Source organism: Aulostomus chinensis, chromosome 21, assembly GCF_037954235.1.
Source record: "Aulostomus chinensis isolate RoL2024-O1b breed Wild chromosome 21, RoL_Achi_v1.0, whole genome shotgun sequence".
NCBI classification, from domain to species: Eukaryota; Metazoa; Chordata; class Actinopteri; order Syngnathiformes; family Aulostomidae; genus Aulostomus; species Aulostomus chinensis.
In genome coordinates this window covers 8,109,242-8,132,988 of record NC_141340.1, presented here as the reverse complement: position 1 = coordinate 8,132,988, position 23,747 = coordinate 8,109,242, and the positions used below count along the sequence as shown (strand labels likewise).

General features: G+C 42.9%; 1 protein-coding gene across 1 annotated transcript; it reads right to left on the bottom strand.

Moving 5' to 3' along the window:
• Positions 1–18,267: 18,267 nt before the first annotated feature.
• chst2b (carbohydrate (N-acetylglucosamine-6-O) sulfotransferase 2b) lies at positions 18,268–22,725 on the bottom strand. Its single transcript, XM_086192035.1, has one exon. It carries the CDS (start codon positions 22,114–22,116, stop codon positions 20,719–20,721), a length of 1,398 nt encoding a protein of 465 aa, XP_086048161.1. The 5' UTR covers positions 22,117–22,725; the 3' UTR covers positions 18,268–20,718.
• Between the last annotated feature and the right edge of the window lie 1,022 nt (positions 22,726–23,747).

Genomic DNA, 23,747 nt, shown 5'->3' with positions numbered 1-23,747 from the left:
TTTCAAAATGGAAGGAGTTAGAAAGGGAAGATACTTGTGTTAAAATATGGGAAGTGAAAGTAAAAGCTAAGACAAAGGAAGAATCGCTTTCCAATATTGCCTTATTCTAAAAGCTTCACCGTCCAGTTTGGAAGAGAACTGCAGTCCTTATGATTTCCCCTGCCGGCTGTGTATGCATATATTGTACACACACACACACACACACACACACACACACACACACACACAGATACTACCAAATAGTCAGGCAACTGGCTATTATTGCATTTTCAGTCGAGCAGTTGGGTGTTTTACAGCAATTCGGTAAGCAGCTGAACGGACCAGCGGGAGACTTCGACATAAACGCCCATGTGTGGCTCCACGTTCATGAACAGATCTCACTGACTGACAACTCCAAACCTCTGAGGAGTAAACAGCAATGGATTTCACTGCCAGATGTCTCACCAAAAAACGGCTCTCGTAGAAAACATTTTGGATTTGCGCTCACAAATTTGGTTCATGCAGCTCTTTTTTTTTTTCCTTCAGAACTTGGTCGTGTTGATGTTTAGAGGATCATTTCTTTTCACCTTTTTTATCAGCTAAAAAAAAAACCCAAAAAACTTTGACAAAAACAGAAGTACCTTGGCAAAAAAGAATACATCTGAAAATGAAGCAACAAAGACGCTTTAATGCAAGTTTTTATTGACCTTGTTGTTGATTTTATCCTCTTGGAGGGTGATTCACTGCCAATTCTTGCCATGTGCCGTCCCCCGCTACCTCCACTAGACTAAATATAGGTTGTATCCCTGTTTCATGCTGAGCCATCCAGGTGAGCGTTGCAGAAAAGGAAATGAATTCTGTGTGACTCTTTTATATTTGGTTGGTTCTTGCAGCCTTCCAACTGTCCTTGGCTGTCCGTAGTTATCCAGCTGGCTGGAATGCTATGAGACTGCTAAACTGACACTCTGTGAAACTGTCAGATTTACTGGTGGAAAGTGCAGAAATTGACACGGTGAGAAAACGTAGGAGACAAACCAAGACAGAGCTATGATAAGATAACACTTTTTCCTTCTAGCTTTCACCTTCAGTCCGCCTGTGTGTGCAGCTCAGTAGGATGCTGCTGCAGTCATGACGCGACGAGAGCAAGTGCCTCATTTGAGGAAGTCGCTCAGTATATACAATGCTTTAATGTGCGGTATTTGCAAATAGGAAGAAACTATCTCCTTTTAAGTCTCAAAGTTACAATTTATAAGGAAGGTACTTTATCCTCATCGAACAGCGTGAGGTTCTTCCCACACTTTTTGGACATGTAGTGAAATTATTGTGTTGTTTTCTTTTCTAAAATGATCTTGATTGTCTATTTTTGTGTTATTATTTCTGTTTACTGTTCATATACACGATACATATCATTTGCATGTTCGAAATAAAACAATCTGAATGCTCACTTAAGGGGATTTTTCTTTTGTCCTTTAAATAAAAAGAGTGGCTGTGTGAGCAATAACAAATTGCCAAACTGAAAATAACTCGACAAGACATCCCTCCATTTTCATCGATGGATGGAGGGAGACGGCCAAAAACAAGATGTTGCTACGCGCGAAATGCAGATGATCCCTTTTTCAAAAAAAATGTCTGATCCAAAATTGGTTTAAATGAAAACAAGTCTGCTGGAGTGTGATGAAGCCACAGCTTCACCAGTGGCCTGCGTCGGTGCTCGTGGCGTCATCAAAGCTGATTTAGCGGTGGCGGGGAAGTTAGGACAAAATGTGTGCTCCGGTACTCACTTGCGAGCAGGTGAGTGTTAAAAGCACCTGGTCACGCTAAATTGGTTCGTACTTCTTTGTTCTGTACAATAGGTGTGAAAACCCATTATCTGTCTGCATTGTTGCTTGTTCTAAATGGATGGATTCTAAACTGTATGATTACACAAGTGTTTTTGTTCTTCATCAAAGCGAAAATACCAATTTAATTACTCTTCTCATTTTTTTGGAAAAGTTGGCTTCAAGTCACAACTTGGTGCGCAATCCAATTTGGCACTCCGGAGTATGTAGAGTTATTCCTGGTCAATCTTAAAGTTTGGCCGAGTTTATGCAATTGAAATGACAATGTGATATTTGGGCAACTGTTGAGTGGGTTGAAAAATCATCACTGTGCAAATATGGCAAAAAGATTTTTGGTCAAGGAAGATAAAATACCTGTGAAAGGAAAGTTTCAGCTCAGCCTTTTGTAACCCTCAGCCTCCGCCTGAGGAAGACCAGGTTGGGTTGAATTTGTCAGTGAAGTCTTTGGAGCTGTAATCCGTGTGTGCTGATATCCATTCTCTTCAGTCCTGCACCTAAAAATAGGTTTGGATGTGCACACAGCTATTGACTGTACCGTAAGAACCTACCAGAGCACTTGATCTCCTAGACAATGAACCGCGCTCCTATGGAAATGCTCAGCCCACTGCAACATACACAGATGGATGCTTGATAAATATCTTAGATGCACGTGCTAACACATTCATGTACTCTGCCAACTTCATTTTTACACTTGCTCAAGTAATGAAATTTAGGTTAAAGCATTCAAGCGAGTGGGTTTCTCACTCTAGGTTTCAGTAGATTGACCCAAATACTGCAGTCAGAGACTTGACTATATATGGATCGTTCTTTTGTAACACTGCAGTAATACGAATGGAGGCTTGCAGTGTGTGTGTGTGTGTGTGTGTGTGTGTGTTGTATTGTTTCTGGTTCCATCCCCTCAACCACTGCAGAGAAGCAACATCGAGAGATTTAAGACTCTGAACACTTCATGCATGCGTGTCAACTCTTACACAGGCATGTCAGTCCGAGTGTGTTCTCATTTAGCTACTCTTGTGGGGTCTAACGTGGTTTGGTCACCACGTTTAAGTGGCTCTTTGGGGATTAGGATTTGGTTTAAGGGTAGGGATTACAATCATTATAGTTTGGGGTCAGGGTTGGTATAAGGCGACCTATACCACAGGTACACCTTCCTGCATTTAGACACTTCCTGCCATCAGAACTGTTTCACTGAATAGTGGAATAGATTCAAAAAGGATGCTGGAGACGTTCCTCAGAGGTTTTGTTCTGAGGCATTTACTGTTTATGGTTGCTGCAGAGCGCTGTGACGTTTTCCTGCTGAACGCACTGATTAGAAAGCCGGTACAATGTGGTCATAAAGGGATGCACATGGTCCCAAACAATAGCAGGGTAATTTGTGGCATGTATGTGATGCTCCTTTGGCACTAAGGGGTCCAAAGTGTGGCAAGAAAGTACTCCACACACGCACAATGACGCCATTAGCCGCAGCCTGAATTGCTGAGGCAGAATGGATCCATGGTTGTGTGTTTTGTGCTTCCTCATGGACCAAAGGCATTGTTTTCAGGTTATCCATCCATCGTAGTCCCTTTCATGGGATATCGTAGGAACCCCCTAAAGGAATTTCTTTGAGCTTGGTACAAACATCCACTGGGATTCAAGGATGAGCTGAAAAGTTTTTGGTGGACAAAGGTCAATGTCACCTCAAATGTATTTGTCTCAGACTCAACAAACATCCACCTGGAGTCACGGTTGTTTTCGGTGGTTTAAAGGTGACAATCACTGTGACAGACGCAATGGATTGATAGATTGATGTCTCGTTCCTCACCCCCTGTGTGGTCTTCTGGTGTGTCGCATTCAGCAATGTGCTCCTGTAACTTTGGTTCTAAGGAAGCTGGCCTTTCTATCTGCTTGAACTAGTCTGGCCTTTCTTCTCTAAGAGACTGCTGCAAGTCCACGAATACCAAAAATGGCTGTGAATGAAAATCCCAGGAAATTCCCAGAATGAGCCACATTCGAAAGTCACATCAGTGACCGCCAATGCTCAATCTGCTGCCTGATTTAAATGTCAGATCTGAGTTTCTGCATTGTGATTGGCTGATTGGATACACTGTAATCTTTCTTTCAGCTGGGAGGAGAGCAAAGTACTGAACATAGAATCTTTGTGTCCCTGGTGACAGGAAGAACCAAGTCACATTTATTTAACAGGAAACTGAAGGATGACTTACACCTCTCCTCTTGTCCAGACTCATACTACAGCACAAACACAATCCCGGTGAGACGAGTCTTTGAGTTTCGTCCCTATCGCTCTGTGATTTCCTTTCCTTTGCTCTCAGTTTTTTTTTTTTTTTTATCGCAGCACCCAGGAATGAAGTAGTACACTGTGAGAACAGTGGGGTGGGAGAATGCTATAATATAATTCATGCTGCCTGTTGAATTTATGTTCCTTCAACTCAAGAGAAAACTCATCTGAATATTTGTAAGTTGTGCTGCTAATCACATCTAGTGAAGATTTACCGTGTGGAAAATATATTTCTCTCTGTCTCTAAGTATTATAAACGACCCATATGTGCAGAGCAGCTGACACGTCCGTGATGTCACATTTTCTTCCCTTGAAATCGACGTGTTCTCTGTGCCTGCAGCACAGCAGCACCATTTTATCAGCCCAGACTGATAACATACTGCATCAGTGCTCAAGGCCAAGTCACTGTTTGTTGTTGCTTTGTTGGTCCTCTTTTCTCTGAAGAGTTGAAATATTTGCTTGTATGTACTTGCTCATGTGTGGGTGTGTAATTTCTGTTTCTTGGGCAAGATAAGAGAAAAACATGCAAATAATCTTGTGGAGAAATTCAATGATCTCACCAGTATATTCGTATTAATAGCGACGTTGCCCCAAAGCCTGGATGAGTCGTCAGGGAAGGCAGTGCTATGTCATCCTGGAAGCTTTCCAGGGGTATTTTAGTCACAGTGGAGCTCAGCACAAGACACTTGATGGTATCAGCACTTAGGGAGCCCACTAACCGAAAAAAAGCAGCAGACTTTGTTGTTTTTTTAGGCTGCAGATGACTCGTAGGATAGCAGCCATGAGTCAGACCAGCCAGACTGAGTTACTCCATTGTGTAATTTTTAAGCCTGTGCATGGGGTGTTGCCCCCCCCCCCCCTCTAAAAGGGGAGCTCCAATTCATTTTTGTGAGAACTGTATATGCTGGTGGAGCCATATTTAATTCTATCAGCTGTTGTTTCAGCCATGATTTCCTCCAAATGAATACATTTAATGAAAAAAGAGAGAGAGAGAGAGAGAGAGAGAGAGAGAGAGCTTCTTCCACGCTGGCTCATTTGCAGATTTCTCTTATTGAATGCCAGTGTTGAGGAGAGAGGGTGAACAGTTCACAGAGGTCACATCAAGTTAACAACGGTAGCATGATGGCTGACAGCGAAAAATGTTTTCCCCAAGACACAAAGCAGGCTGTCGTCCTACTCACACCCCCACAGTGCCACCCCCATCCAGCCTTGTTATCGCTTTGTTCAGCTCTTGCATCTGCATTGAAAGCCCTCCTTCTATTTTCTTTTATGTCTCCCTCCCTCCCTCCCTCCCTCTCTTGCTGCGCTGGCTGTCTTCTCCTGTCTCCTAGTCAATCTTTCACTCATGCCAGCTCTCTCTATCTCGCCCCTTTCACACGGGTAGACCGTCGACACCGGCTCGTTTTGTCACTCCCTTGTCACCATGGTCTATCTCTCCCAACATCACGCTGAGGAAACTGCAAACCTAACCCTCTATTTTTTCGCTCTTGTGTCTCTATTGTCAGACCCTCGCCCCTTATCTGCCTCCTCTGCGGGTTACTTCACTGATTCTGTCACCTTTCAATGTATCCTGCCTATAGAGGTTACGTCATCTGCAGGCCAGTTGTTTGTGCCGCAGCCTGCCCTGCTCCAGATCTTTTTTGCCCCCCCCCCTTTTTTTGGATGAATATCAAAACTTCATATTGTTCCAATCGTTGTAATTGCAAAATTGATAAAAACCACATAACTGCTTTAAGAAGGGACATGTTTGTTATTGACTCTTTTGCAGCAGGAGGGTCCTCACAACACACACACACACACACACACACACACACACATACTGCCTCCAGACGGTTTGATCTGCAAAAACCTATGTACGTGTATAAAAGTCACATATATGCATGATACATACAAAAAAACCCAAAAAACATACAAGACCAGAAACAAGAGGATTCAAATCAAGTGGAATGAAAACACTACTTCAGATCAGGTACATAGAGAGATGATAAGATGATGTAGTAAAAAATATAGGAACAAAAACACGGTTAGCGGAGTTCGAGGTCCGAGGCGTGGGCCATAGTGACCAAAATCATCTAATGAGAAGACTTTCGAAAGTTGTTTTTAGCCACCGAGAACAAACCAAAGGTTCAGCAGATCGACAGAAGAAGGCTATCTGCTAGTTTAGGGGCTACCACTGCAAAGGCACTGGAATTAAATCAGGAACTAGGGACCGATAAGAGGCCTTGATCAACTGGCACAAGAGGGATTTAACACCTCACGTGGTAGGAAATCAGGAGAGAGGCAAGTCAGCGGAGTAAACAGAGGAAGAACACTCCGTGATGAATGGTTTATTGGGATATGCCAACGCCAGGATTGAATTAATTACATAATGTCTGGGATGCTTTCTCAGTGATAATGTAAAGAGGGACGGCGCGAGAGAGCTGGATCCTGGAGGGAAGGCAGCCAAGAAGAGTAGTAAAGTTGCTGCGCTCTAATGCTCCGATAAGAGCCACCTCCCCGTTGTGTTATTGCAAAGGGCCTCCGAGTGAAAAGCTTTGGCATCAGCAACATTCTCAATGCGCACAAGAAATAGTGGCAGGCTATTGGAGTTAACTGCTGACCTAACTGGCATCGACAGCCCTCGTCCGCCGTGGAATACTGCAGAGAGGTTGTTTTTGTCTTTTTTTTATTTTCGCTATTGAAATTGATTTGTCGTCTATTTTTCAGAAATCACCATCATGACATTTTTTTTACAATCACAATCAAGATTATATGGGAGGGGTGACATTACTTGAGTGTGGATGGCTCGGTTTTTGTATAAATGCAGTGTAAGGCACACACACACACACACACACACACACACACACACACACACACACACACACTCTCTCTCTAAGACAATGCCCTCGTTTCCCGATGAAGCAGCTCACTAGGCTGTCACTGGCTATTGCTAAGTCACTTTATTTCAATCCAGGGGAGCAACCAGCCATTCAGCCTCTCCTCTCAAGCACGCCTGCAGCAAAGTGGGGGCCTGCACCTCAACAGGGTGATAATCTCTGCCACGTAAGAACACCAAGCATAATTGCGGTGCTCTTTGTCGCTTATCAAAGGTTTTCCTAGCTGACATTTTCTTGGTGCGATGTAGAGGACGAGGTAGATTTTGATTTAACTGTTTGAAAGGTCAAAGCCAGGCAGGTTCCACAGTGATTTCACACGCACAGTGCAATACTGCCTATTTAGACAGCTGTCGTTAGATGTATGGCGTCGCATACTGTGTTGAATCAAACCTCTGGAATCTGACTCTGCTTTGTTCATGCTCAACTGAGAAAAGCCGAAGCATTTCTAGAGGTAATATAAACAAAACACGTCACTTCTACTATTCTGAGCAGTATTATTTCTTTCTACAAGGTTATGTGTTGAGTTCAGTGAGCTAAATCAAGACAAAACTCACAGATACACTCAAGACACACACACACACACACACACACACACACACACTTCTGCAGATGGTGCTTGCACCACGAGGGGCTAGGCTACCACTAACATTAAAGTGCTACAAGCTTAAATTTTCAAAGTGTTTCCATTTGTATGACACAAAACAATCATTTTGTTTCTGGGGTTTTTCTGGTATTTCTAAGTGACAAAATTCAAACTCGGGGGTTTCTGTTGGAATCTCCAACCTCCAACTCAGAAATTTGGATTTCGGTGTTCATCTAGAATGCAGCAGAAAGCCCAGAGCTGAAGGTTTTGAGAGTTGGGCCTATTTTAGCCAGCTAGGCAATATCTTGGGTGCTAAAATCTTTTTATTTTCTGTGACCTATCGAGTCGACTGCTCCAATCTGACTCGCTAATACTTTGTGCCTTCAGGCTTGAGGAGTGAGCTGGATCGGAGTCAGACCCAGTCAGAGGAAGAGGAGCCGGTCTTTGCAGAAAGCTTGTCAGGAAAATCAAATGTTAGTTTTGATGGAGGATTTGGGGGGGGGGGGGGGGGGGCGTTTTATGCACCCCTTCACATAACTATGCATAACCCAGTGTGGTAATCTGGGGCTATTGGCTGGGGTTGGCCAGCTAGTTAGTTTTAATGGCAGTGTCATTGCCATGCTCCAGAAGCTTGCATCTATAGGAGGCTAGCAGCTAGCGGTCACTCTTCCTGCCTGGGCTTTGCTGCTTCTGCATAGCTGCATTGCTGATGTCCAGGTGTAGCTCAACGCCATTATAGATCTTCATGGTATTTGTGCTGAATTGATGTATTATAGGCACTCAGTCGTTTTTAAACACTTAAAATATGTGCACCCTAGCGAGCAGTAGCCCTAATGATCTGCTTTGAATATTTTTTTATGATTCCGTTTAGGTATTCAGGGAATGCATTTTTCATGGAACGTCTCTGCCAGTCTACATTAAACTTGAAAAGCTAATTTACAAAATATGGAGAGAAAATGACAGTAGAAAACTGCTAACTGAGGTTTATAATGACAACAAAATCTCTTTAATAATCACCCAGCCACTCAAAAAAAAAAAAAAAAGTTGGCTTCATAGCCACATTTTTATGGAGAGGTAACAATTTATGGTAAAGAAGAAATAAGCTTCTTGTGTGTTTGCAGATGGCATCCCGAGAGGCCTTTATTTATTCGCTCATTCACCCAGCAAGTCACTGAAATAGATTCTACATACACAGTGTATCAAATAGGGAGTGCAGTACATCCTGCTGCAAGCTTTTTTAGACATGTTTGATCTTCACAAGTTGCTGCGAGCTTTAGCTCATGACTCTCACTCAGATATGGGGAGATTAAAGTAGGGAAAGATCGATTTTTTTTCTTTTTTTTTGCATATGTCGTGACAGTTTTACATACTTTCAAGTTGTTTCATGTCATTTTCAAGTATGCTATTGGCAACGTGTCTTGTATTTGATCATCTGGTGACATCAGAGTAGAGGACATGCACCTTTTTTTTTGCGCAGCAGCAGCAGCAGCAGCAGCAGCAGCAGCACATTCGTACATTCTGCTTTTTGTTGTGCAGGCAGGTCCAAACTCCCTCTCACCCACTCACACCCTTCCATCTTTGCTTCCTAGCAGCTCCCCGTCCCATTTGCTCTCATCTTCTTATTTGACCTGCCTCTTATCTGCACGCTCGAAATGAGACAAGGTCTGGGCAGCTCCCTGGCATTACGTGGCCGGAGGGGGCAGACGGAATAGATGGCACGGCTGCGTTTTGGAGGAAGATCTCTGTGGAGAGATAAGGCCAAGCTTTCACCTCCTTGCTCAGAGTCCTCACAGATTTGTGTTTTTTTTTTACTGAAGTGATCTCAAAGAGACGCTGCAGTTTCTTTTTGAGAAAAAGGATTTTCTTAAAGGAGCACAGGGCCTGAGGTCTCACATGTTCAGCACTTCCACGACCCCGGAGGGTCTTTGTATGTGGATGAGTGACTGCGGATCTCTCACGGTCTACAGGTTGCTACACAGAGGAATTCCAACCCTCATCCACAAACTACCCTTTTGCTGCGTCTTAAGGACCTTCACATCTGCTCACACACACTCGTTCATTCTCTGGTGTGTGAAAACAGTTTTTGTGGGCACGGAGATCTAGATATATATTATATTGAAGTCACAAGATATGTGTATAAATCATGGCCATAATATGTATCTAATTCCCACAGTTTGGTTATTTTATATTTCTGCGCAAGTTATAATTTGTGGAATCAAATGTACAAAATTAAGGGAACGAATTATATCTTGTAGCCTCAAGGTACAGATTCTCTCTATGCCCGCCTGAAATAATAAAAACTCTCTCCGTGGCTGCGTAGACTCAAGTTATTCACTGATTACAAGGAAGACTGCAGTCTGCTACATTTCAGGGAGGTTAAGAAAGATCCTTTTATACCCTGAATAGGAAGTTAATGAGTTTCCTTGCATGAAACACGTACTATTATGCCTCTACCTATGCGCATCGCTATAATAGTCAGTGTTTTCTAAGGGTATTGAATTCTTGTAAGCGGACAATGTACATAAATTATTTGGCAGTAAGAAAGCAGTTGTGTCCTCTGCGGTGGAATTTCACGAGGACTGCATTAGATTGAAACTAATCTAATTGAACTGCTTAACGGCCTCATGACCTGGCCCGGTGCTCGGTAAGGAGCACATCATTTTACTTTATGGACTCTCTATCTCCGCAGCAAAACAATGAGATGCAGGCCTGCAAGTGCATCCATTTAGAATATTCGTTTCGTGCATGACTGTGCGATGTCAAATTTATTTATTTATTTTTTTTCCAAAGTAGTGCATTGAAAGTGCACAACAGCTCGGGTAAATATAAGATTAGACAGAGCTGATGAACCATTAACCACCCACTGAGCTCTCAGAGTTCAGGTTTCACTTCTCTAATCCTTCCTGTGATGAGTCAGGGAAAGTCTTGAGTCGGCCGGTTTGCTTTCCAATAAAAAAAAAAAAAAAATCAGAGTTCATTTTCAGCTACAGTGAGAAACACGGAACGTTCGTTAGCGTGTGGAATTAGCTCCTCGCAGTACTGCACCCTTATGGGCTCCAGCAGAGAGGAGCTGCTGAGGTGGGAGCCTCTGTGTCTTCATTGCCCTGAGAAAGAATTTAACAGTCAATTTTTGAATTTTATGGTATTTATGTATGAATAAACAAGCCTTGCTATCAGTTCTCTGCAAAAGTACTTTGTGGTAAATGCTGCACAGTTGAATAGGCTGTTATCACCACACATATTAGCAACATCTCAGCCTGTAGGAGCCCACCATAACCACTAATGACAGTTCTCACGTGGCTGAAGTACGTATTACTTGTACAAATAAGGCAATTAAATGAATACATTTTGCAACAGTAAATGTGGATGTCTAGGTGGATTTGTCAAAGAAGCAGAAACCCAGTGGGGGACCACATTTGCGCACAGCAGATGGCGTTTTTCTTTGCTGGCGACACCGATAATCTATGAGAGCGGTCTGCCGATCTACGGAAGACAGCGATCTGGTTTTGCTAACTTTGCAGAATGCAAACTAAAGGAAAATAGGATTTCTGTCCAGCTCAGCATTAACGTGGAGCTGATGTCCAAGATCCAACCATCACTCGTGGAACTGACGCCCTCTTTTACTATACTGTCGTGGTCATATGGGCGGTTGCTCTCCCTCACCTGGGTTTCATTGACTACCATCTGCTGCTCCATCTGCCTTTCACCTCTCTCCACTGTAGCCTAATGAACACACCATTCTCTGCACGGTCTTTCTTTTGTATTATGTTGAAGGTGTTTAATCCCCCACACACACACATACACACACACACACAAGTTATTTAATGGTGACATGCTTGCAGGTGGTTTATTTGAAGATGTTCCACACATCCAGAATGTTGTTCGGTGGCCTTTTTCACATGCGCAGTGAAGAATTCAGGCGCTTTCAGCTGCAGACCCCAGAGCACTAACCACAGGAGAGCAGTGCTGGTGATCAACATCTCAGAACCCATCTGCCACTTCTGATGACTCGGCCTCTGGGTACACGGGCCAGTGTTTCAGGTTTTCTCGTGTACCTCGCGGATATCCGCTTCAAGACCACCTTGTTCCGTCTGCGTGTCATTGTTTACAGTCCGTACAGCAACTAGAGAGTTTTACAGAGCTGAAGGACGATGAATATGAGCAGATTCTTTCAAAAGTAAGTAAACAGTTTAAAAACAACTATAGCAGCTTTGTTAAATCATCGTGTAGACATTTTTTTGACCTTGCATTTTGGCCACTGCGATCTGCCCCTTTTGCACTCGCCCGCTCCAACGTGATTGGTCAGAACTCCTCAAACAGAAACAGGATGCTTCCTTTTCATGAGATTTTCTCCCTTGCTATCTTGCAATCTATTCATAAAGTTTAGGTGATCTGTGACTAGAAGTTTGAATTCCAATCTACCAATCATGTTTTTGTTTTTTTTAATGAAACTGGGCTGATGATGATCATTTGTGGCTGCGGCATCGCTACTGAGAAGTAGCAGGTTTGACCCAAACCCAAATGTTTTCCTAACCAAGTGTGTTTGGAGGTTAAATCTTACCTGACCTAAACCACTGTGCTGACAGCTGAAGATGCCATAAATTGGGTGAGAAGTCTCAGTTTTGTCATACTGTGTGATGTTAGGCCCCTGACACACTAATCTGGGCCATCCGTCAGCATCCGTGGATTTGTTATTTGTCTCGCACGTTGGCACCAGTCCACCCTCCTCGTTGGCTTTTCCGGATGACTGAGCATTTTGAATCTGCTGAGGAAGTCGGTGAGAGAACTGCTCAGACGAATCTTGGGGAGTTACAGTTTGAGCAGCAAGTAATATGACGTATTATTGTGTATAATTTCTGCCATATATATACATCAACCAACTAATCACGTGAGCATTACAAGATGAATTCAAGAATGGAAGCACTGTCGCATTCTCTTCTTCTATTCCCCCTCGCAGCTCTCGAGACAGCCGGGGAGTTAATATATGTACTAGCACACATATTATGACACATTGCTAACACTTGATGTATGACAATCACTTGCCTCTGAACAAGTCCTTGCTTGCAAAACAACATGCGTAACCATAGTAACAAGACTGCTCCTAATCACTCCCTGTGGATGCATTGGAGAGCCGGCATAGTGGATTAATTTGTACATTTGAGAAAGAAAAAAAAAGTGCAGTGGGAGGGTTTTTTTTTTTTTTTTTTAAATTGCATATGTATGTAAATGTGAGAATGGGGTGGGGGGTGGGAGTGAGTGGCGCCGCGGGCGGGATGAAAGGGGAAAACATTTATTATGGAGATGCTTTGATGTGGACCAGGTGTGAGGAGCCTCAGCCCGGATCCCGCTGCCAAGTAATTGAGCTTCAACTTGGCTTGCCTGTGTCTCGTATTAAAGGTTTACCGCTGTTCCCTTAACCGTTTCCTTGTCAACCCCAGTTTTAAGACCCATAAGACCAGAGTTTTTCCTCTCATTGATGATTTTTGACCAACATCAAAGCATTTTTGATGTTGCCTGCTCAGGTGGTTGTAGACTGAGCTGGTAACCAATACGTTTGTTCTGACCGCCACCCCCCAAGAGGCCACCCTTGTAAGAGACACAGGGTGGCTGCATTACGTGGTTGTGTGTCAGGATGAGAAGTTCCAACTTGGTGTATTACACATTTATAAAACACCAGAATTCCAAACTAAAAATAAATAAATAAATAAAAATTCCATACAGAAAGAAACAGTGTTTTTCAACATTATAAACTTTCATGTGCATTAAAGTTATTTTGGCCTATCTTGTATATATTGTCAAGCAATTAAATGTAAAACCATGCATTATAATCGTAAGATGATTGCTTGAATTGTCATGTCAGAATCTACATATTCAATCATGAGTATGACTGTCAGATTACATTAGTATTTGTAGTATAACAAAAGTAAAAAAAATAGTGTTAAAACAGAAATCCTGCACTGAAATATCTCCCCACACATCATTTCTATTATTTGAGTTAAGCACATGAACTCAGAACAGTGTGTTTGGTGGGAAACCTATTTAGAAATAAATCTATCTATCCATCTAGCGGCTGGTGGGTCAGGAGAAGGTGATGACACAAGGGAATGATGCTTGTTATGATTCTAGCTGAAGCAGCAGTTGAGCCTCTACACCCCACCACCACCTTCACCACATACACACACACACACACACACACACACACACACACACACACACACACACACACAGACACACACACACACAGACACACACACACACACACAGCAGCTCAGCATCTTTCCCCCATTGCCCATGTCCAACCTGACACCACTGTAAGCAGAGAGCTGCTGTTGCAGGTATAATTACCATCACTGTCGAGTATAGGACACACTGCAGACAACGAGGCATCTCCCTCAAATGAAGGTCCCACAGAAGACAATGCTCCCCCCCCCCCATTACAATCTCTACATTATCTCCACTATTTTCTGTTTCACTTCTTCTTTGAGATGTTAAGTCGTTAGCTGGCAGAGTAGAGCGCATAATTCCCATGTGTATCACTGGTAACACTGCCAAAATGTGAGACATTTCCTCTTATTTTTGTGTTTATGCCAAGGAATTGTGTAGTTTTGTATTGTTTGTTATTATAAGCAGGACACAAAGCTGCTGTTGTCCAAAAAATGTTTTAGCACAAAGAACAGACGAGCAAGTTATAAACACCTGTTAATATATCACCTGGAGTTGATATATCATCTACACTTTTACAAGATTGCGGTCTTGATGAAGTGGTTGAGAGGTTATTATGGTTATTTTCTATTCAAATGTTCCTCACAATTCAGAAAAGGGTGAAATTATTCTCCTGAAAAGAATAAATCACACCTCCATACATTTCATGAACTCATCTCCTACCTCCAAGCTAATACGTATGGTAAAGCAACGATACAACATAATAGTTTAGCAAGTTAGCATTACGTTAGCTCACATAACTGGTGACTATTGTGCTAGATCAAAGGTTCCTCTTTTTTGAAGTCCCCTGGAACATTCAATTTCCTAATGTGTACCTGCCTCTACTTCAAAGATGTCATGACATTTTCCCATATTGTTAAACTTGCTAAAAAAAGGACTATAAAGTTGGCCTCTCGTATGAAATATCTGTTATTAACAGCTTTATTTCTTCATTTAGTATCGTTAGCATCTTATATTTCATGAGGAAATGACTGACATGGGTTCTCACGAAGGGGGAATCCACTGTACTGGTGGAGACTGTAACAAAGTTGGCACCACCAGTGGTTAGGCTAGCACCGCTAACATTAATGTAAAACATATTACTGGCCATCTGGAGCAAGGTTGTTTCAATCATCCTTCCATCCATCCATCCCTTTTCTCTACCGCTTATCTGTTAAGGGTTGCAGGGGACCCGGAATCTATTCCAGCTGACATTGGACAAGAGGCGGATCTCAACCTGGACAGGTCGCCAGTCCATCGCAGGGCCATCAGGAGCAATCAGGGGCTTAGTGTCTTGCTCAAGGATACTTTGACGTGGCCACTGGGGAGAGAGGATCGAACCCTTTGGTTACTAGATGCTGACTACCTCTGAGCCATGCCGCCTGTTTCCATCATTTATCCATAACATAATATAACACACCAGAATGCCACAGTAAAATAGAAAACAAGCATACAGAAAGAAAGAGTATAAAAATTTTAATAGCTGTGCTGCTGACATTTTTATTGTATGTGAAAAATAAGAAAGACGGGAGAGGCTCGTGATAACAAGACTGATTACCTCTTTATGTCGTTAATTATGACGTTTCCTCAAGAAAACAGCTGTTATCTTGAAATAATAAGATATCCCTGTTATGCCCTGCTAATGAGTCATTATCCCGTTACTTCATGATAAATCTCATTACCACATGATCATGGGTTAATATATCATATCACAACATAATAGCGCTTGTAAGAAATAAGATAATATCCATCCCCACACAATGATATCAAATATTATAGCACCTCTTATGTATGGCTGGTGGAGACTCACTAAGCTAGCACCATGTTAGCAGTGCTAGCAGCTCGGCCAGCACTGCCAATGTAGCTGTCAGACATATTACTAGTAGTCTGGAGCGAGGTTGTTTCTATCATTTATCCACAATAGCGCAAGATAGGCAGCATATCTGGTGCTATGGGGTTTTATGATTTGTTAATTTTCTTTGATTTACTTATTTATTTCAATTATTAATCATTATTACTGTAGTTTATTGTAGTTTCTTCTCTTTATTGCTCTGTAATATTTCTGCTGCTACTTCTCTGTTTCTGCTGCTGTTACGTACCAATTTCCCCACTGTGGGATGAATAACGAATAACGAATAATGAATAACTTATCTTATCTTATCTTATCAACCCTGGAGGAACAGGACTGACCCCAACTTTCCTCTGGTGCCTAGTTCAGGCTTGTGGTGTGAGATCAAGCCAGAGGACGAGTAGGAGTGGGTCTTTGCTCAATGCGAGTACAAAATAGATGAAGCAATAATTGAATTTTGAGGGAGGATTTTGAGAAGAAAACACAGATTTTTAATTTTTGGTTGTTTGTTGTTGTTGTTGTTGTTGTTGTTGTACCCTGAGATGTAGCTGTGCATCCCTCTATGTAGGGCATAGCCCACTTTGGTAATCATGTCATCAGATCATGATTCTATTACAAAGACACTACATCACATGAGTTAATTTGATTAAATTTAGGAGAAATAAAACTTAAACAAATTACCCCATCAGATTCTTCTGCAATGGTACGGTAGTTGTTAAACAATGACTACAACAACTCCCATGACACTACAAGGTCATAAAATGACACAAGTCCATTGTTAAATACGGCTGAGTGGTTAACAGCTTATGAAGTCGCTTGAATGACAAATATTTAAAGCCCTGCATGTTGTGGCAGAAAATGAAGGTTCACGTTGGTCTCATGAAGGGAATAATACCCTTTATATTTCTATATATCATTTCAGCATTATTGTTTGTGGATGTAATGCAGGGCTATCAGAACAATCTACCAAACGCTGTCATTTTGCTGTGTTACTTTTTTTAAATTTGTGAATCTATTGCATAACCAGTAAACACTTGAAAGACAATTTAAATGGAAGCAGTCCAAGCACGCGTGTTGCTCATGTGTAGTATGTCCTCTAGTGGCATATATGACGTATAGTGAAACCTTTGGTGTATGTGCGTATGACTCACTCATCCACAGGGAAGAATGAATCACTTCTCGTTCAGCCGTTGGCCTCTGATTGCTCCGTCCATATCTGCAGCTAAAACAATAACCCTTCCCCGTTGTTGATCCCTCCCATTGTTAATACGCTTGCCTGAGAATTACACCTCATTCGTTTGACACTTTAATAATAATATCTAAACACTGAAACTGCTTATTTCAACATGTAATCTTAAAATCAGTTTGGCTCTGATAGAATTATTGAAGTTATGACAGAGTGACCGTAGCCGATGTGGGGAAATGAAGAGCTTTTCCCTTCTTTTCTGCTCATGATGAAACACTTTTGCCGCATTGCTTAACAAGGTTATGGATATCTGGAGCCTCCGCTGCACTGCCACAGTGGTTTGAAGCAGGGGCCAAGACAGAAGGGTGTCTTAGGTGACCCCCTCCTCCCCCCTGATGTTTATTTGTTATTGCTGATGTGCTTTTTTTTAATGAGCATCTCATTGATTGATGCCTTTTTCAAACTCCCGAGGGTTGCCTTTTTACATATTCATTTTCTTTCACCCCACATTTAAAACTCGAGTATCAGCCTGAATCTTCAGCATCCTTTGTGTTACGCATGGCCGGAGTTATTCGGCACATAATCAGAGAAATTTTGGATTTACAACTTGCCCCTCAGGATGAAGAGCAGCTGAGTGACGATGACGACTTCTGATTTATTTGAGAATAAAGAAGCAATTTCTTTGTGTAGGAGTGAAAATGGGTGGGAAACCTGGAGCTTGGCAATGCTCCAGCTCTCACCAGGGAGGCCTGCATCTCCAGGAGTGACCTCTGACCCCAGCTTATCAGCCCCGGCTGGCCTACAGCACAGGCCCTGCCTCCCACAATGAATGGAGGTCACCATCCAGGGCATCTGAGAAGAGCCAAGCGGGAATCAGAGTTTCAATATCTCACAAAATGGCAAACACGCACGCACACACACACACACACACACACACACACACACACACACACACACACACACACACACACAATGAAGAGGGGGAGAAAAGAAACATTTACATAGGCCATTGCTCTTCCTGTTACTGATGATTTTCGTGGCTTGCTTTTCTTTTTGAGAGGAAATTAAATTCCAGCTTTAAAAAAAGTGTAGAAAATGTAACATTTAATGTCACACAGGAATTGTTTGCAGGACAAGCTCTAACGCTGGAGGGTTACGTAACATCTCGGTTTCAAGCTTTAGGGAGTGTCGGTCACAAGCATCTTCTGTGATTGAAACCAATTTCCCTCAATCAGTGGAAATGATATTTTTATGCCAGCTTTGCTCTGCTGTTCTCCAACCCTGAAATATCATTGAACTGTTTTGTTTATTTTGGGTTTTTTGGTGACAATCCTTTTAACTGATTCAAATGATTTCCATTGAGTTTATTACCCCCCCCCCTTTACCTCCCATCCCCCATTTCCCTCCACGCCTTGGTTCTCTCTGTTCTACACTGAAATACTTCCAAATACTCAAGTATATGAACATGAATACCACTGTATGAGGTTTCCGCTGACTTGTTTACTTGCACTTTGCTGCTCTCTGAGTGCATCATTACAAATCTCAGGGCTGTTTTTCCCAGGAGTGAAGGCTGTTGTGTACCGCTCGAGCTTGTTTATGCCGACAGTCTCTCCCTCACTCTCTCTCCTATTAATAAAGCCATTGTCCTTAAAATAAGGGAGTTCCACTTTAGAATGTGGGTGCACGGTAGCCTCTTTGGAATGCTGTTCTGCTAACGCACAAGTCCTCAGATAACCACGGTCAACCTTCTTCCTTTGATCCTTAAAGGGAGAGTTCACTCAATGAAGTATTTTCACTCTTACTTCATGCAAGACTGAAGGCCAGTGAGAACGACTCAGTGACGTTTCGGTGCAGGAGGATTGGAATAAATTCCTCTCAACAAGCTCTTACGGACTTTTCTGTGTTATCTCGTCGTTGTGGAAAGACACACTGCCTGTTGTGCTTTGCATGTGTCATTTTTGGCCACTTTAAAAGCATCAGAAACCACATTTTCCCATATTACCGGAAAAAGATCAGACCTTCAAAAAGTCACACACCACCTGGTTAGGCTGAGGAAATTTATCTCTTGAACGCTTTTCCCCTTTTCGGGTCATTCCTCCATGATTTGTTTCGAAGACTGTCTTGCCACAAATTAAGTTTTTCAAAGTCTCCTCTGACTAGATTTTAATTACAGCTAGCAACTAAATAAAGTGCATGTGTCGACAAATATTTTTTATGACTGCAATTGCTCTTTTGCAGGGTATCAAATTAATTATTAAAAATAATTGCCTGACTCCCCTTTGGCTTAACAAAGCTTTGTGTCAGCCCTTTTATTATTATTACTATTACAAGGCATGAAAATATCACAACATGATGAGATGAAGAAAAGGTTAAGAACGAAACGAAAAACGAAGTAATAAAGATCTAATGATAAGAACGAACAGCCATTATCTCTTCAAAAAGACTCAATTGTGCCTTTCGGTCAAGGTAATGAGTTACTCATCTGGTTATAGCAGGTTATTACCTTGTTATTACATGCTATCAAGCTTAGTTATCTCATAACAACAAGATAATAACCAGTTGCCGTGAGCTAATGTCATTAACGATCAAATGCAAGTATCGTCTTTCTCAGCTTCTGTGCTGAAAATGTAGCTCAGCTACTGTACAAACGCGACATGAACGTTTTTGGGGCTGTCCAATATTGAAAATTAAATGTAATCAGGATTATTTTTGACTGGTACAGGAAATGCGATGGGATTTGCAACGTGAGAGGAAGTGTTGGTTTTTACGTCATTATTGTCATTTTCATGGGGAAACCTGTGTTTCAACGGTGATTTTTGCGGGGATCTTGAGCAAAGAGATATGTTTACTGAAGTCTGTAGAACATGATTTTGTTGAAAGGACACCTCTGCAGTATAGCAGTTTAATTTTTTTTTTTTTTTTTTTTTGGGACACACAACAAATTCCGAGAGTTGAAAACCGCAGCAGGTCATTTTGTGAATTTGATTAAATTTTGATTAACTGCGCCTCCGTAAATTGTTCCCAGAACCCCTCGATGACCTCCAGCTCAATTAACGCAGGTTTAACTGATCGAGGACAAACTGGACAAATGATGACATCGCTGATGCACAGACCGGCTCGTTAACTGTGAACTTTACTCAATGCAATATTCCCAGATCATGTGTTTCATAAGAGCAAGCAAATTGTAAACATTTGAAATGGTAGAACAGACTGCTTACACCAACACTGAGAGAGACTTTTCCAGCTCCGGTGCCATGACATCGTCCACGGTGCATGATATCATCCTGCAAGGATTTTAAGACAAAAACAACCCCCCCCCCTTTTTTTTTTTTTTTTTTAAATTTAGCGATAGCACTACTGCTATTCTGATGTAGCCTATTCCTCTACTTATGGCACATCAACAAACCAATTAATTGATTGTCTCTGACTTCAAATTAGCAATAAGCTTCTTTTTTTTTTAATCTTTTTTTTTTTGCTTGTTTTTCTTTCATCCACTATTTTCACTTATACAGACAATATGGAGACTGAAAAACAGATATCATGTACGCCTTTGAACATTCAAAAATAACATCCACTTTGAAGTGTCATCATAACAAGATACATGAATTATACAGTTGTTGTTGTTTTTTTTTTCATAGTTGCAGCTTCGCTATTCAAGCCATTACAGCTCGCAGGCCTTGCATCGTCACACACATACGCGCGCGCACACACACACACGCGCGCGCGCGCACGCACACACATCCAGTGTTCCAGTAGAAAAGAGGTGGTCCTTGCAAATGCAATTCAAGAAACAAGATACATTCCAAATGTGGCTTCATTGTGGAGCTCCTCAGACACTGATTTAAAGTAAAGCTTTAATTCCACAACAGGAGGAAATATCACTTGATGCAAAAATCAACATTAAATTAAAATGTCTTTGGTGACGTCTTCACAGTTTGGAGCGAGTCAGTAGTGATTTGCTCAAGTCCTTCGCTTCGCCGGCCGTTCTGACTCGTTCGTACCCGAGCACGGACATGGAATGGTGGCAGTAGTCCTCCACTTGTTTGATCTGTTGGATGCTGAGCACTGTTCTCCACGCGCTCGCAGCTTGTGTGGCGTTTCTGGACGAGACTATGAATGGCTTAGAGGAGGAACTGGAGCCGCTGGTCATGTTCAACGCAAACGACTCGATGTCGTGGTTGGTGGTCAGGTTGGCAAAGCGATAGATGTTGCGTAAGGTTTTAACCGGGTTCTCAACCAGGTCCTCGTACCGTACGGCCATGTATTTCCCCTTCAGCCAGCTGGGTGGGTTTAAGGCGGTCCTTAAAGTCCTGGAGGTGCGGTCACAGATCACCTCCATGGCTCCTATGGAGTGGTAGTCTGAGCCATCTTTCTTGTTCACTTTGTGACCAGGATCCACGAAAGGTATCCGGCGAAGTTTAGGGTCCCTGCTGCGGACCACCTGTAAATTCTCCCTTATCAGGCCATGTCTTGATTTGATCCTGGAGTTGGCCACTGCCCGTGGATCTCTCACCAGGTGAATCACCTTCAAATCCAGGGATGGGTCCTCCATCAGTGGGGCCAGGACGTTAACATCCAAAATGCGTACCCCTTTAATGACTATGGTGTTATATTTGAGGCACTCCTCCTCCAACAGTCTAAGGCTCTGAGGGGGACACTTTTTACACACCTTATCATCCACCATCCCCACCACCTCTTTCCTATAGGCCGAGCAGAGGGGATAGGAGCACACGACTTTATTGAGGGTGGCTCCAAATAGTCCCAAGGAGGTGAAATTCTTCCCCCCGGGGCTGTTGTAAAGTTGAAAAACAGACAAATCACAGCGGTATAAGGAGCTGAGCATGTCCCTGGCTGCTCCTTGTAAAGAAACCGCGTCACCCGGATACAGTTTCTGCCAGATATGCCACATCGGCTCGTACAAGAAGAACACTTCAGGATTTTGGTTGAACAGCTCCCCGAAAAAGGACGAGCCAGACCTCCAGGTGGTCAGAACATAGATAAGCTGTCTCTTTTTGGCCAGAGAAGGCCTGTAGAGGAAGCGAATATCAGATCTACCCTGATAAGTGGTGCTTCTCATCTGATGGTTACACTGCTGTGGCTCTTTAGTCCATTTATAATTCGCCAAGTTCAGCATAGTGAGCACCAGCAGCAAGAAATAGGCCATAAATAACACGATCCTCTTCCTGCGGAGGACTTTCATCACGATTCCAGGCTGTGCTATTATCTTGGTATGATTCCTGTAGGTTTTAAGCTTCCTCCCAAACCCAGCATCCTTCTCCCAAGGCGCTGTCAACTTCAGTGGTTGATGATATTGTTTGCCTCTCATCTGTGCCCTGGAGAGTGGCTCTCACCACTGGCTAGAAATGTTCTTTAATGTTCCTTACATTGACAGTGCAATACGCTCGTGCAGACCGGGAATTCGGATGCCCAGTTCGGTTATATGGTCATTCAATATCCACAACACGATTTTCACTGCACTGCGCAACGTTCTTCACTGGAGCGACGGAGGAGAGGAGCGTTGAAACTGTCCATAGCGAGCGTGGCGGTGATTCAGAGGGTGGCCCGTCTTGAAAACAACCAGAAAGAATCCTACATCACGGGAACAGACGCCCTGTTTGCCCATATTCAGCGACTGCTCCCCTGCGCAGTTATCTGATGCATCCCCACGGAGCGCTAAGATTCAAGACGCAACACACACACACATACACACACACTCACCACACACATGCATACACACACACACCACACACCATCAAAGAGTCACGATGGCGCGCGCCGGTTGCGCTTCAGCTCAATCCACATAACGGGAGCCATGAACCGCCAGTATCCACAGTAACGGCGTCTCGCTCGCGAAAAAAAGGGGGCCCCGTTCTTCCTGTTCTCCTGCTCTTCTCACTAATACAAACTGGACCGATTCAATCAGAAAACAAGAGCAGCGGACCCGCCTACAGAGGAAGCGGATTGGTCCGCGTTATGGCGTCAAACGTCACCGAGCTGCGTCATTGGACGTGCTGCGCGCCCGTCTCCTCCTCGCCGCCTGGGCTCGGGCTCCCTCAGTTTGCAGCAATGGTAGATTGGCGGGGAAGATTGTGTTATGTTTGACAGAGGTCTTAAAATACAGCCGAGATGAGCAGCACGCACCGATTTAGGACAAAATATCGGAGAAATTCCTCCCGTTTGTACCACCGTCCCCTCATGCAGCGATCAAGTTGAACATGTAATTCATGAAGGTGTCATGAGAGATCTGTGAGAAGAAAAGAAAAACAGGCGCATCCCGTGATAGACAGGGGGGAAATCCAATTATCACTTGTAAAAATATATTAGATGATCAATACAGCAAATAAAAAGCTTTAAACCTTGGTGATGAAGGAAATAGAGAAGGGAGATCTGCTGCTCCTGCTGCTGCTCATGAAGCTCCATCGGGTAGAGTCAGCAAACGTGGCCTCCTCCAGTGGAATCAGCTGAAATGTGACATTTGACAGCTGCTGTGCAGGAACCGGTGGGAAAGCCGGGGGAGGCCTTGCGTTTGAACCGAGGGTGCACACACGCTCCGCAGATGAAAAAAAACCGAAATCATCGTCATTTCCTCAGAGGCTTGACAGTTTGGAGGATTACAGCCCAGCAGAAGGGTTGAGAGAAGGTTGCTGCTCGTCTCTGACCTCCGCTGATAAATCTATAGAAGCTGCAAATATACACACCGGGATGGAAAAGCGTTGTATGTTTTGTGGGTTTTTCCCCCCCTCCTTTAAAAAAAAAAAGAAGATCTTTAATGCAATGTAGTAACGTCTGTATGGGGTCAATTTGGTGTCAATAGACTGTTCATGGCTGTATATTCGCGCTTGAACTCTTTTCCTTTTTTTTGGAAAACAATTTTAAAAAATAACTTTCAGAATTCTTTTAGATTTCAAAGCAGATATATCTCTAAATAAAAGTGTACAAAATCTCTGATTTGTCACT

Coding starts and splice junctions, on each gene's coding strand:
- chst2b (XM_086192035.1), bottom strand. CDS start 22,116: ATGAGAGGCAAACAATATCATCAACCACTGAAGTTGACAGCGCCTTGG.